The 16,325-nt window shown below is 29.4% G+C and overlaps 1 protein-coding gene across 1 annotated transcript in view; it reads left to right on the top strand.

Moving 5' to 3' along the window:
- Positions 1-13,893, top strand: part of LOC100575560 (facilitated trehalose transporter Tret1) — a 21,447-nt gene extending 7,554 nt beyond the window's left edge. The window contains exons 4-8 of the mRNA XM_003240797.4: positions 7,865-8,256; positions 9,144-9,294; positions 10,575-10,759; positions 11,935-12,197; positions 12,988-13,893. Of these exons, the coding sequence (XP_003240845.1) occupies positions 7,865-8,256; positions 9,144-9,294; positions 10,575-10,759; positions 11,935-12,197; positions 12,988-13,216 (1,220 nt within the window). The 3' untranslated portion in view covers positions 13,217-13,893. The remainder of the gene's footprint in view (positions 1-7,864; positions 8,257-9,143; positions 9,295-10,574; positions 10,760-11,934; positions 12,198-12,987) is intronic.
- The last annotated feature ends 2,432 nt before the right edge of the window (positions 13,894-16,325 follow it).

The following is a 16,325-nucleotide window of genomic DNA, read 5'->3' as shown; positions in this document are numbered from 1 at the left end:
AGAACTAAAAAAATTTTGTAAATTTAAATTATGTTTAAATTGTATGGAGACAATATTCAGACAAATAGATCTGTCATTCCCTCAAAAATATTATTGTCTATCTTTTTTGTAATGGGTGACTTTACTCTAAGATTACTTAAACGCATAAAAAAAAATGATTTTGCGTAAATGTGTTTTGTCTATGTTGCGTGTTTGCCAGAGTGAGAAAACAAATAGTGCGCTGACAGCCTCTTAATGTTCTCAACTAATATATTAGACAGTCGTTCCACTATATTATAGTCTATTGGAAATAATAAAATAGTGTTATAAACACGTCGTATATAGGTGAGCAATGAACATGATTTAAAAATGGATGTATCGACCAACCGTTTCCTAGGCTGAATGAAAAGACACTTGAAATTTGTCGAATATGGATATCATATAATATGGTGATTGGTGTGTAAGCCGTACGGCATACCAGACAACAGGGTGGTGAAGAAAATCATTTTCATAAGCTGCAGTCGTAAAAGTTTCAACGTTTCGTGGTCAAAGTGTATCTTTGATAGAAGACATTTCCAGATTTCCGGCTTTTTCCTAAACAAAAGTTGGACATTTTTAAAATAGATATTTTACTAAGTAATTTTTTTAACTGTAATTACAGTACTTAAGTAGTACCTATAATAGTAGAAATAACTGCTTGCGTACAACTGAACATTTACGTATAAAATATAAGATATAACTAATAACTATATATGTATAAGTATATATAATCGTTGGTGCGTAAAAGCGTTCAGTGCGTATAAGAAGTCATAATAGTTTGTTTATATTATAGTTTATAATGACTGTCGATTATTTTTCGAAACATTATAGAAGATTATTTCCTAGCTTAACACTGGTTTCAAACACATACGAATCTATGTAACTTATTTTTATTTTGCATTTTATGCGTTTTTTCGATTTTAGCTCATTATTTACTTTTTTTATAATAGTTGAGAGAAAAATTACGAGTTAATTATTTGTTATTATTATAAGTTAAATATATAATGTCCACTAAATGTATTATTTTCAATACCTATGTGAAATGTAGTGCAATACCTATATCATAATTAATGTATGTATATATAATATGTGATATGTATTATAAATTATAATATACGGCATCTATTTGCACAATGATAAATAATTATAATGCAACACAAATACAATTACAAATTACAATACCTATCACTTTATTCTTAATTTAAAATTTTTTCCCAATATTAGTATAATCTTAAATATCAAAAACCAAAAGTCAATATTAGGTCAATGTTTATGTAAATTTCCCTATGAAAATTGGAGGTGATAATCGGGGTTGGCAAGGGCCCCTGGATCCACTTCTGGGTTAAAAGTAGGTAACTGTGTTGATGGTTAAAATATGGTTCCAATTTTAAAGTCATTGTGGAGTGAGGTGTTGGAACATATACCAATTGAGTCAGAGGTTAATATTATATTACATATTATTACAAAATAGTGTTTTAGTGAATATTTTTGTATAGATAATTGATATTTTTTATTAATAAGCATATTATTTAAATTAAATGAATATTTTTATTGCAATAAATATCATAATTTTAGATTCTGAGTGGAACGATGAATGTATTGATTTTACAATGATGTGTGTTTTTTTATTTTTTTTTTTATTTTTTTTTGTGTCTGTGTACACGATAAGTAGTCGAAATAATGCTACGATTTTCAACTTCAGTATCTTGTTCGATCAGAAAGTGAATATCGTTGGTGCATTGGGGAGGTCAAAATTTAAATTTCCCAGTGGTTTTCAAAAGCGCAGGGAAAAACAAAAGAAAAATTAAGGAAAAACGGGAATTTTTACGCAAAATCGATTTTTCACAAAATTGAATTTGGTTTTTGGTGTAACTTTAAAAAAAATTACCGTAGATACATGAAATTTTGACTGAATGTTTATCTTAGCATCTTCTATACACCATAACATTTTCAAAATATTTTGATGTATTTTGAGCTCTTTACGGACATTTTTATTTTCCATTTTTTTTTTAGTTTTTTTTCTAAAAATATCAATAAAATTTTATTTGTTGCTTGAAAAAAGCTTGAAAATTTAATAGAAGGCTCCTAGTATATTGTTTCAGAGGCAGATGAAAAATATTAAAAATCGTTAGTCACAGTTTTTTTTTTTAAGCATTTAAAGTTCAAAAAATTTTCGTGATTTTTCCATATTTTGTATATGGAAAAATCACGAAAATTTGCAAATTATTTCGAGTTATAAATTCGTAAAAATTTTTCTTTTTAAATCTAAGATATGAAAATGTAATGCAAAATTCCTTATAATGATTATCTACCTTTATCAAACAAAAAATATCTATAAGAAAGTCAAATTAAATTTTTATGATCGTTTGAAATTCAAATTTTTTACAACATTTGGATATTCACTCGATTTTTCATGTAGCGATTTCCTTATTATGTTGTAATTCAAAAACGAATAACTGCAGATACATGAAAATTTTACTGAATGTTTATATTAGCATTTCCTATACACCATACTATTTTGAAAATAATTTGAGCTGTTTACGGACATATTCAGTTTTCAATTTTTTTAGTTTTTTTTTTCTATAAATATCAATAAAGTTTTATCTGTTGGGCCAAAAAGTGTATAAATTTAATACAAAGCTCCTGATATATTGTTACAATATCAGTTGAAAAATATTAAAAATACATAGGTACAATTTTTTTTTATAAGCATTTAAAGTTGAAATTTTGACAACATTTATCAAATTTTAATTTGAAAAATTATTTTGTAGTTAAGAATGTATAAAATGTTCAATTTTTGTATCTAAGAATTGAAAATTTAAAACAAGATTCCACGTAAGTAATTAATTCTGTTAAGTACCAAAAAATTTTAAGAAATACATTTACACAGTTTATTTTTATAGTCATTTTAAGTACAAATTTGGACGAAATTACATATTAAAAAACCTAGGATAACTATTTTAGTTATTTTGTTGTGATTGTATAATATTATTCGTGGGTATACTTGAAACTTCTAAAGTATACTATTATATATCTATGATAGTACCACGGTTTTTTGTTGATGTATAACGCGTTATAAGTACCTAATAGATATTATGATATGAATGATATGATTAATTTGGAATTTATTATAGGTACCTATTATAGGTACCTATTATAGGTCAATTTTTTTTAAATACTATAGACTATAATATAATATTATGTCTTATACCTAGACTGACATACCGTCTCCGCTCAGAATCGTTTTTCTTATACAATGATATTATATCATTGAATTCAAATTTAATACCATCCATTATACAGTGACCCACTTGTAACCTACTGTACAGCAGAGCGAAATCCACTTACCCACCTTTTTTAATTTTAAATTTGATAAATGTTGTCAAAATGTTTAAAATTTAAATACTTATAAAAAAAAATTATGCCTGTGTATTTTTAATATTTTTTAACAAGAAATCAAGAGCTTTGTGTTCATTTTCCACGTTTTTTGACCCAACAAGTACAATTTTATTGATAATTATAGAAAAATAAAACTAAAAAAAATTGAAAATGTCCGTAATATATGGTAATTTTATGGTCTGTAGAAAATTCTAATATAAACATTCAGTGTTTCAAAATGTCATGTATCTATGGTAATTTATTTTAGAGTTACACCAAAAACCAAAATCGATTTTGTCAGTTGTTTTTCCCGTGGCATTAAATACGAGTCATTATTGAGAAAATCGAAAAATGACCTCTTTGAAGTACCATCTGGATCCAATTTGGTAAAAGATAAGATACTTGAAATGGAAGCTTTTCTTCTGGTAAAAATTTTATACACAGAATAAAAATAAAAAAAATAAAAAAATAAACACCATTGTAAAACCACTAGATTTCTCGCTCCGCTCAGAATCTAAAAACACACATCATTGTAAAATCAATGCATTCATCACTCTGCTCAGTACTTACCTAAAATATTCATCCGTTATCTTAAAAATGAAATGAAACAAATGTTGATATAAAAAGTGGTTGATGCATTAATATATTTATTTAAAAGTGATATAAATAAATATCAAATCTAAATTAAATTTTTCCGTCTTACAAATGTACAACATAGCAATAAGTGTTTTGCGCGGAAAAGAACTAAGAAAGCTACAGAAGAAAAGAAATTTTCACGACATGAAAAGGAGAACTTCGTCTGTGCGATATCATTTTTATTTTATTGATATCATTTATAAGAAAAAAGTTCTTATTGTTTCCAAATCCATTATTGTTCGTGCTTTTCAAACTTTTCAAACTTTTTTTGAAGTTCGAATATCGAAAAAATAAAAACGATGTTGTACAACCAAAGTTCTCCTTTTTATGCGGTGAAAATTTTGTTTCTTAATTATCAGTTATGACTGTAATCTTCTCAGATCTTTCCCGTGCCATAAAAGTTTTTGCTGTGTTTTACATTTGTAAGACTCAGACAACACATGCTGGTGTAGCTTCCCCTTAAAGAACTAAGAACTTTAAAGGCTAAATAAAATTAGTGATTAAACATTGCTCATTGGCTGAAAACAGTCATATCATTATATTTTAATGGCAACTTAATCAAATATATCTAATCTCAATCTATACTGGTCGATAATATTACAAAGTTAGTTTTGGTTAAACGGTCTCTATTTTAAGCATATCTATATATAATATGATACTATAGTTTATAATATGTATGCCCCGCCATTCGCTCAGTTATATCGCACAACGCAAGGTTATAGGTAAATGTATAGGTAAAATTATTTAGGCCATTAATAGAAATTATTTTTTTTATAGATTGCTGTAGGTAACTGTAAATAAACCAACATGATATAATATTTTTTGATCGATAACGGTGCACGTTTTAGTCACGCTATAAGACGTGCTAATTAATTATTGTTGTTGAATTAAAATATAATCTGCAGCCATAAAGTATTAAAAAAAAAATAATATTGATTGTTCGGTTCAAAGTTCATATTGAATTTTAGATAAGTATTTTTTTTAGTCAAAACTTATGCTTGAAATAAAAGACGTACATAAATGAAACCTAATAATACTCAAATATTATAATATTAGGTATGTACTATACAATGGATAAAAAAAATGTGTTTATTTTTTTAATTTTTATTAATAACTATCAATAAAATAAAATGTTTTGTTTCCGAAATTAAACTAGTTGGTTGGCCAATAACTCCGGAAATAGACCGAACCGGGCAAAGCAGAATTAAATTTTTAAATAAATTTAAAACAACAAGTCGTCCCGATACCTATAATTCAAATAATATAATACTATATATTATATAGGTATTATATAGGTAGGTACATTAAAATTGTTCGTTGAACATTTGTTTGGGAGGCCTGGGAATCATTTGAAAGGACTGAAAGCCTCCGTAACCCAAATTTCTGACTAAAGTCATATATGCTGATTGCTGATTCAGTATTGCTGATAAAGTATTGCGCGTAATAAGTTTGCATACATGAGACAGATTTCACAAGTGTAAGTGGTAAGTCTCAGAATCAATGTTTGACGTTTTGAATTTTTCAATATTTTATAGTGTTATCAGAATTTTATTTTTACTAATCATAATGAATTATACACGGTTGATAAGATAACCTGAACTTTACCTCGAACTTGTATAAATATGTATACTTATATAACATATAATTAATATATGGTGCGGTTCGACATGTTTAAACTAGCCATTAACATTCATCAGCAATCAATTGCTGCTAGCCTAACCTTTTACGTTACTCCTTACTCGTATTAACGATAACTATATTATGAGCAAGATTTAAAATAAATTGATATTATATTTATAATAATTTTATAAGTATCGAGTGCATATCGGTATCGTATTAAGTGGAATCTGGCATATATATATTCATTATTTTCTGAAATAGTATAACAAATTGTACGGCGAAAACAAGCCACAAACGCCAATGTTGTAGACATGGTTTTAAAAAAATTCAGCATAATAGGTATAAACGGAGACACAGCGAGTGATTCACCCAGTATAGTAAAGTTATTCCTTTTAGAATATGCATCTATTTAATTTTTGATTTTTTAATTTTTTATGTACCTACCTTAACTTGATAGGGTCATATTTTCCAGTACTATCAGATATATTTTACCGTTATTTAAAGTGTCTTTTTTCGAATGAGTATCTGCAGTATTTTTTTAAAATGTATTTGTTAATGTCTCGATCCATGATAATAGATTTGGTTTATATGGTGATTAGGTTAAGGGCTATGATGATGATCGACGATCGTACTAATTTTGATTTAACTTGATACAATTACTAAAAAAAAATCAACTATCTACCTACTTTAATGTAGGTACAGTGAAATTTCGTAGATTCATTTAAAAAAATATATACCTAGTTTGTATCACCATAGCAAATTCTTTTAAATTGTATAAAAAAAATCTAATATGTAACTCAACACATAATATTATATATTAAAGTATAAGTCCTTACTTAAAAATAACAAAAAATGGAAAAATGGGCGTGATCATGCTTTATTAATCACTATAAATTACAATAAAACTTTAAATTTATTTTGTTTTATTTTGAATAGAAGTAGATTGTAGATTTATTGAAATAACAAAAAATATATTATGAGTGGCATGCTACTAGATTATTTTCCACTGCAACAAAAATTGAAGAATCATAGATGTGTTTTTGGGTATAGTGCAGTAGAAAAATATTTAGTAGCATGCTACATTTTGTTAAGAATTTAATTAATTTTTTTTTGTTATGGACGGTTTGCGTTTCTATGACGCAATGCTACAAAAGGTTACAAAAATTGGTCTCATGAAAATCAGTTAAAAAAAAAAAGTTAAACCCAATCCATAAATGTTAAAAAAAATAAAACACGCCTTTTATGGAGTAGAACGTTGACATGTATCTGTGATAGAATTGTAAAAGTATATTGCTCATTTTAAGTTTTTTTTATACTAGGTAATTGGTAATAAAATTCATATTTTATGCTGTAGCAGTTGAAAAATATTGATAGTATCTATGTCTAGAAGACTAGAATTATCCTCCTAACCTTATTATTATTTATTCTATTTAAGAATCTGAAAAAAACCACATTATTTTTCGTAAATCAAATACCTATTTTTCAATATGTTAATACATATCACACAGAAATTGCATTTAAAATACCATATCTTATATTCCCTTTGGTACACTCTGTATTATGTATAATGCATAATATACCTGGTGATTATTTTATCGAAGAATACTCTTTATTTAAAAAAAATGATTGACGTATTTGAAAATATTTTTTTTTTCATAGGTAATTTTAAGTCGATACGTACCAACTATAACTCGATATATAAAAATATCATACAAGTAGTTTTTAAGTTATAACTATTTAATGTTTAAGAATGGCATAGGGATGCGCCAAAAAAAGTTGGTACACTTCACCTTAACTTATCTAAACTTTAAATACTTATAATTAATTAACTACAGGGCAAAGTTTGATTTTTATATTGAAAATTATTCTGAATAATAATCTGCTTTGGAATATACAATTAAATCTGTAACCTGTCTTTAAAAGAAGTAAAAACATAAAAAATGATAACCATTGAAATTGTAAAAAATATAATTTTGTTTTCTAAAAATTAATGGTTTTGCGACGACTTCAATTTATATTTAAAAACACGTGTTCTTTGAAATGAAGAATGTTTTACATTAGGTAAATGAATCACCTGGTGTATACAAAGTGTTGCATTAGGTATACCTAATTTAGTATACCTAACAACAATATTATAATGTATTATGACGATATTATACTATATCATTATACCTGTATGTATTATTTATTATATTATTGTGTATTTCCATAGGAAGTCTGGTGTACTTATCACCACCCATTGGCAGTCTGTTCCTGTCGCTTGTTCAGGTACGGCTTGGCCACAGGGCGTGCATGGCGCTCACCAATCTAATCCAGCTGTCGGCCGTGATGGTCGTGGTCCTTTTCCCGATCACTGTGAGCACCCTGTACGCGTGCTCAATGCTGATGGGTCTGAGCACGGGTTTCGCCACCGGCCTGAGCATATCGTACAGCGGTGAGGTGTGCGAGCCAAAGCTTCGAGGATCGTTGACGTCTGCCCTGAACGTGTTCTACTTCGTTGGATTCTTTTTCGTCTCCACCACATACGCGATCACTAAGAGCTGGAAACAGTCGTTGATTATCACTGTTGCCGTGCCCCTGGCCAACATGGTCACACTGTCACTGGTGAGTCGCTGTCGTCCACGTAAAAAACACCTGTTCCTTTCTTCCATATGGTTTCAATAGTTTTTTTTCTCACTATTCTCAAAAATGGAACAAAATTCGTTTGTCAATATTTCACTAACTCTTCATTTTTCTAAAACAATATTCCATTGCATAATGCATACACATATATATTTTTTTAAACTACTCTAATCTAGACAAAAGCTCCTACTGCAGGAAACCTAATTTTTAATACGTTTGATATAATTTTATTGTTCCACTATTTTCATTTTATGCAACAATCCGAATTATTTTTCAACAAATTTCGCTTTTAATATGTTTGTGCGTAGTACGAAATTTGTGGCGTGGATAATGATATTAATAAAATAATATGAACGATTAATTCGACACTAATTGTAACCTGAGAAACACGAGAGCGTGTCTTCCGTTACATGGATCTCCTCGTTTATAATATTAGAAGACACAGAAATGCGTCGCTATTGGTAGGTTTTTGTGATTATACGAGCAGTATTATTATCAGGTAGGCAAACTACCTGAGTTAGATCGCGAACTCCGCGTGGTGCGTACTTAAGTGTATAATTTAACTCTAAAATATCAAAAAGTGCAAACAATTAGTCCACCTAAACCGTGATTCAAACTCGATACATTCTGTACTAAAATAGACAGGCTTTTCGCATTAATAATAATAATAATATTCTTACCCGAGGTCTGTACCAAATTTCATCGTAATCGAATGAACACTTAAGGAATGCATAAGGACACAGTCTGTTGCAAACATTTTTTGTCTTTTACATATAGATAGATTATGTACCTATTACCTACAGCTGATCACACTTAAATGGGCAACCGATAACATTAACAGCGGGTCGTATATTATATATTTTTCGCAGACTCCCGACTCGCCGATGTGGCTGTTGTCTAAAGGGAAGACGGACAAGGCCAGAAAGGTTTTAATGAAGCTCCGGGGATGTGTGAGTGAAGAAAAATGCGCCACGGAATTTCAGGAAATGGTTCAATACGTATCTCTATCAGCCAAATCGGGTAAATACTATATTATCATTGGTCGATTAACATATCGAGAAACAAAATGTATACATGATACAGAAGATAATATTTTCTGTGTTGTAGCGTTTTTATTTTATTGACATAATTAATATAAAAAAAGTTATTTAAGTTTGAAAATTATATGAATACCTAGTGAATTTTAAATTAATGAATACCTTCATTAGAATTCATGATATCAAAAAAATAAAAACACAAATAAGTCACTTTGTCTCTTGAAAATAGTGAAAGTTGAAATTGTACCCTTGTTCTTATAAGGGTCTCAATAATAATTTGCTCATATCATATGAATATATAGGTACCTTATACATATATTATGATACATCTATCCCCGACAGTAACTTGTAAAGTACTAACTTGAGTAAAAGTATTCAAATACTTTTTAAGTACCTATTCAAATACACGTATACCTAAATATTTTAGAAAAAATTGCACAAAGTATTTTAAATACTTTATCAAAGTATCTGTATTTAAGTCAAATACTCATTCTTTTTAGTTAAATATAATTTATATTTTAATTTTAACCATATAAAATAAAAATTAGAAAATTCATAATAATATATTTTTGGACCATTTTCAATCTAATACACGGTGTAAAAATGTTCTATAAGATCAACGTTAAACATGAAAATCGGTTCAATAGATACTTAATTTATAAGGTAAAAAAATATTTATAAAAAATTTGAATGTATCTAGGTACACAGATACTTTATTTTTACCAATTATTCAAATACGTATTTTAAATACTTTTCAAAATAAGACGTATCTGTATCTGTATTTGAATACTTTTAAAAAGTATCTTTTACAAGACTGCACCTGTGGGATCCCGAAGCTGAGCAGTAATGAGGTATGAGAAACTCGTATATTATCTTTATCGATTATTCACCTGTAGTGGCGGATTCATGGCTCAATTGTTTTTTATGGGCAGGGAGATTTTATAACTTACTGATCTACTTATAGGACATTTATCACCCTAGCTGGAGATACTTAAACTACGAGAAAGATTTTGCTCCACATACAGCTACATAATGATTAAGTTAGTATAAATTGAATTTAGGCGTTTGACGGGGAAGTAGGTGATAACTGATAACGAAGAGCTCACTTTTCCGTCCACTTAATAAACGTACTACTATTTGGGGTGCAACGCTGATGATCACATGCATTTTTCAATGCATCCTTTTCAGTCCAATAATTCACCTATATACTTATGCATGTTTTCAGAATATAATACAATAATGTTTCGTCAATATTTTTCGCAGAAGAAGCAAAACAAAAACAATCTTCGGCTCTGTGTAGCTTTTCACATCCGGGACTGCGGAATCCGCTCAAGCTCATGTTAATCTACATATTCTTCTCAAACATCATGTCCGGCGTACCGTACGCCCCGTATCTGATGCATGTATTCAAATCGTTCAAAACACAAGTAGAACCTGCATGGGCAATGGTAAGTAATAAGTAAGTCATTCCCTATGACCGTATATTCTATCCATATATATAAGTGGTTCATTCTTATTTACCCAAATTGTTTTCGTTCATGCCTCCCTATAAATAAAAAAAATACCCTACGCATCCCATAAGTATGAGTAGGTGCCTAACATAATATTAATTAAATAGGTTAAAAATGATTTATATTATATTTGTCTAAATTATTAATATGACCATATAATAATGAAAAATATGTGTATTTACTCCAGATCATCGCCATTCACTACCCCTGTCAAGATGACGTTAAATCAGTATGGTTTGTCATCGTGTTACAAACATACAACACTTACGTTCAGAAGAATCCAATTATTGTCGTTAATTTAGTGTTTACCTGTCGTCAAATTTAAAAGGAAAAATATTATACAGGGAAACTCGTAGGATTTTATTGATATTTAAATTATAAAACGATTTATATGCTCATTTCAAAATTGTAATACTTCACATGATAAATCATTGGTATAACTATTGATTTTATAATGTATTAATATATTATTAGTGGTATAACTCACTTTAAAATTTAAATATCAATAAAAGTCTATGGTAGATGTCCTAGATAATAGTTTTACTTTTAAATGTAAAAATCGCTCACTACCTATTCACTATACTATTCAAATTATGACACATAATGGATTCTGATTGACACAAATTTGCTATATTGTAAATTTATAGAACGGAGACGACTACACATTTGGATGTATAATAGCATCTTCTTAAAATTCTCGTGCACGTGCCTAACATTTTACAAGTTAGGCAACTAGGCGCGCTCCAAGGCATGGGAGTTAGGAACCACAACTTAAACCATTTTATACATTACAATTTGTAAAAAAAAAAAAAATATTTTATTTAAATATAATAAAACCAAATTAGGTATTTGACCATTTTCTAAGTGGTTGTCTCATTGTCTCCAATGATGCTTCGCCACTAATAATTTTCATTTTCATTCAAGTATCTAACAATAACTGTGGTTTACATTTGTTAACAATTATACTTTTATCACGAATTCCACATTTCAGATAAGTCTTAGACCCATAACTATTATATTGTCATTATTATTGTTGTTATTATTTTTTAACGATGTTGTTGTAATTTTGTCTATTACACTTACCTCTATATATTATTTTCGGTCCGGTACAGTCCGCCTACCCCGGATTCAGCATCATCGGCAACGTGTTTACCATCCTATTGGTACACCGACTGGGCAAAAGATGCCTTGTGCTGTCGACCATAACCTTCTGCTCAATATCGTACTTACTCATCGGTTTCATCGGACAGTTTTACGCCGACGCCGAATACACGTCCTGGGTGAAATTGGCACTGTTCTTTGGGTCAACGGTATCCTCGTCGCTGGGCGTAATGCCGATTGGATGGATCCTCATGAGCGAAGTTTTCCCGATGAAGTACGCATACAATACTAATAATATATTACACACGTCGTGTACACTGCAGTACACAATGCTACTTGAGTTATAAATATAAAAACAATAATTGGTAACCTGCGAGCGCACCATTTAAGTTTCTAAAATTTTCCACCGCGAGGCCACAGATGACTGCAGGCCAGGGCTTATGATGGAAAAAAATGTTCGTTTTATGTTATTTACAATTGAAACGTTATACAATTTTTGCGTTTATCGTTATTTAGAATAGTGTTAATGCTTATTAAATGTATTGATAATAGGTTATAACTTATAACTAATGCAGATAGGTAATTTCCCGGATATACGGAATATAATAATTAATCAATTCTGATATCCGTATGCATGAAATAAACGAAGAGGTCAGTGGATGAAGGTGTTAACTGACATTTTTTCAAAAATGCATTTTATTGCATGCAAAAGGGTGTTATAATGTTAAAAACATTATATCACAATTTGATAAGGGTTTATTTAGTGGTTACCAATAATAGTTGCGGTTACCTGCGTGTTGTGAGAAGAAGTGATCATTATTTGTAGTGGATATAAAAGCGGTAGTGTATGTTAACTTGAACAATTTCAAAAATGTTAGTCAACACTTTCATCCATTGACTCGTTCAAATATTTCTACGAAACCAATATAACTAAATAGATTTTAAAACCACGAAACGCCGAATTCGCAGCTTTCAGCTCGAACCTCATATATTCGTGGACCATTTTATAACGATAATATATACTTGACGAATGCGTGTTTTGCATTTTTTTTTTTTTATTCCAGGAGTAAAAACCTGGGTTGCAGCATATGTTCCGCGGTGTATTTCTTCCTCAGCTTCTTCATGACCAAGTTTTACATGGACCTGGAGAGGTTTATCGGCTTCTACAACACATTCGTGCTGTTCGGCGGCGTGGGGCTCGTCGGGCTCGTGTACTTCTACTTTCGTCTGCCCGAAACCGAAAACAAAACGCTAAAGGAGATCGCCGAACAATTTAAGCTCGAACCGGTGTAGCCCGTGGAGGAAAGTATATGCCCATCCACGATCCACCTACCTACACCCGCTGCAGCTGATATGTATCATAATATATATATTTATTTATGTATATTTTATTCCTATTCGAGACGCATCGGACCGCGCACGTTTTAATAATATAATTTAATATTATACAATAATTATTACATAGGTACATTAAAATATTTTAAACGATATTAATATATTGTAAAAAATAATATTCCACCGCGGTCATATAATTATATTTGTTCAACTTACCTTAGTTGGTCGGCGAAATGTGCGAAAACCGTCAAAAATATGCATACGCATCATAGGTATAGGTACGTATTATTACGTGTCTATCACGTTATAATATTATAATATGTATACCTACCTATGTAAATTAGTGATCGGACTTAAAAGACATATTCGAATTAATTTTATTTTGTTTTATAATATTATGAGTTATGATGGTACATCGTATAGACTATAGACTGACTTAACAACAGAAATTTATATACATGTTAGGTACACGCATTTATATTTGTACTTATAGAGTATTATTATGTATTATATTCACCTGTATGGCTGTATACCTAATAATAAACACGATACCGTAGTTATACTGGCAATGGTGTCTACCTAAATGTATTGAGAGACAACATTTTTGAAAGAAAAATTATACAACTAATTTAATATTTTTATCGTTAATATGGTTGTTTACAACATACGTTTTTAATTTCAGATTCCAAAGCAGAATATATTTTTGAGAATTTTCAATATTGATATACAAAAATTACATCGACCAAGTAGAGTTAGTTAGTATTATTATTAGGTATATTTAATGTTTAGATGAGTGAATTACCTATTTGGTGGACAAAATTTCACCGGATGTACATCCCCGTGTCACTCCACACCGCTCTTCATGACTTAATAATTTAAGCAATACTAAAAAGTAAAAACTAAACATAATGTTTTTTCCAAAAATGTTTTGTATAGAATTCAAATTATAAAAATAAAATATTTTAAAAATGTTGATGCTTTTCGAGATATTGATTGTTTACCTACTATTAAAAATTGAATCGCTTTCTAATAATGTACAGTTCGCTCGATCTGTCTCAAAATTATAGTCAATATAGGGGTGGTGGTGGTGGTAGGTTCATAATATTACTATAGGTTGTGAATCTCTCGAGCACTAGCTAACACGACATTGCCGACGTAATCTCCTGCAGAAACGATATTGGCTGTTTTATCGAAATCAACATAGGGTAAGAGGGCCAGTAACACACCCAAGGATTTTTAAACCTTTTAACTGCATAATTACATAAATCTATGCAACAGAGAATTATATTTGTATTATACATCAAAATGTTATGGAACATAAAAGTTACATACATATTATGTTAAAACAAATTATGTTTTTAAAAAGTTAATTATAAAAAAAATTCCTAGTAAATGAACAAATCGTCCATTAAATGAATACCAATTACACTCTTGTAAATGAACACTGATTTCTACTATTATAATATTATATTCTTTTTTTACCTACTTTACTATTTACTATTTTTTATAAGATAAGATATATTATAGTTTAGTAAAAAAAACTAGTTACTGAGTAGTTTTTTAGGAAAAATGTATCCCAATTTTTTTCTCAAAATGAAAAGTGTTCATTTTCCGGGATTGTTCGTCGGAGGTTTTTACTGGGTATTTTTATTCCGCAATTCACTGTATCTATATAATTATAGTTCAGTGCATAAACTGTAAAATTATGCATAATCATCTTACCAATATACCGTATATAGCTATACCTATATTTACCATATTTCTCCCGCCGCAGCGAAGAAAGTCGTATCTCCGTTTTCACAATTTTGTTTTTCAAGTTGTCATAACTTTTTATGTGTAATTCCCGCGAAACTGATAGTAGCATAAAACAATCAAAGACGTCCTATACAATAAAATGCAGTTACTACCATATTCGCGGGAGAACAGCACAAAAACGAAAAAAACAATTAAGACAACTCGAAAAAAAAATTCGTCCCTCCCCCCCTCCCGCAACGCCTAATTTGTAAAGCATTTTACGACGTGGTAAAAAAACAGAATTTATGGTAAGTGAGTAGTATACATATTTTGTATGTTCGCAGTACGTTTTTTTTTTCACCGAGGTAACTTCACAACGTTCAAGCGAGGATGTCCCACTTGAACACATTGATTTAACCGTAACAAAAATGACGAGGAGATTTCAAATTCGTTGTCCACCTATTTGCACCTCACACAAAAATATTCACCGAATAGCATTTTACAGGGATATTTCACATTTTTTGTCCGCGAATTCTCCGCTTATACAAAGTATTAACCGTGTTTTAAAATCACAGAGAGTTTGCACACTCAAAAATATTTACCGTGTAACTACACACCAAATTTTTTTTTCCCCAACAAACCCTATTATAAAACTGAAATAATTATTAAATATTTTGTGCAAGTGGAGAATTCGTGGACAAAAAATGTAAAATCTCCCTGTAAAATGCTATACGGTAAATATTTTTGTGCGAGGCGCAAATAGGTGGACAACGAGTGTGAAATCTCCCCGTGATTTTTGTTACGGTAGAATCATTGTGTTCATAACATAAAGCTCTATAAAAAACAGTAATATATTGTAACAGTAAAACATATAGATTATAATATGAAAGAATCTGTTTGCTATTAAATACTTAAGTCCTTAAATTCCCAAAATATTTTACAGGATCGCAGCTTGTGGTATATAGCGTTACCAGATACGAGCTTAGCTCAGTTGGTATAAGTATCAACTCTTAATATTATTATTGTTATTATTGTATTATAATTGAATTACACTGAAATAAAATAAATAACTAAATAAATAATATATCTATAACATGATGTGTATTTTACTAATATCACAGATTATCTATATATATAAGAATCTAACTTGATTTTGGAGACAAAGGAAACCAGTTTGTTTGTTTATTTATTATTATTATTAATTATTTATTTATTTGTTTGCATTTGCATTTTTCCATTTGAAATATATATTATTCATTGAACAGATAATTTATTGTTACATTTTTTTCTACTTTATCTCTATTCTATAATAAAAAGAATAAAATTTACCACT

This window comes from Acyrthosiphon pisum, chromosome A1, assembly GCF_005508785.2.
Source record: "Acyrthosiphon pisum isolate AL4f chromosome A1, pea_aphid_22Mar2018_4r6ur, whole genome shotgun sequence".
In the NCBI taxonomy this organism is placed as follows: Eukaryota; Metazoa; Arthropoda; class Insecta; order Hemiptera; family Aphididae; genus Acyrthosiphon; species Acyrthosiphon pisum.
This window is presented reverse-complemented; position numbering and strand designations above follow the sequence as displayed.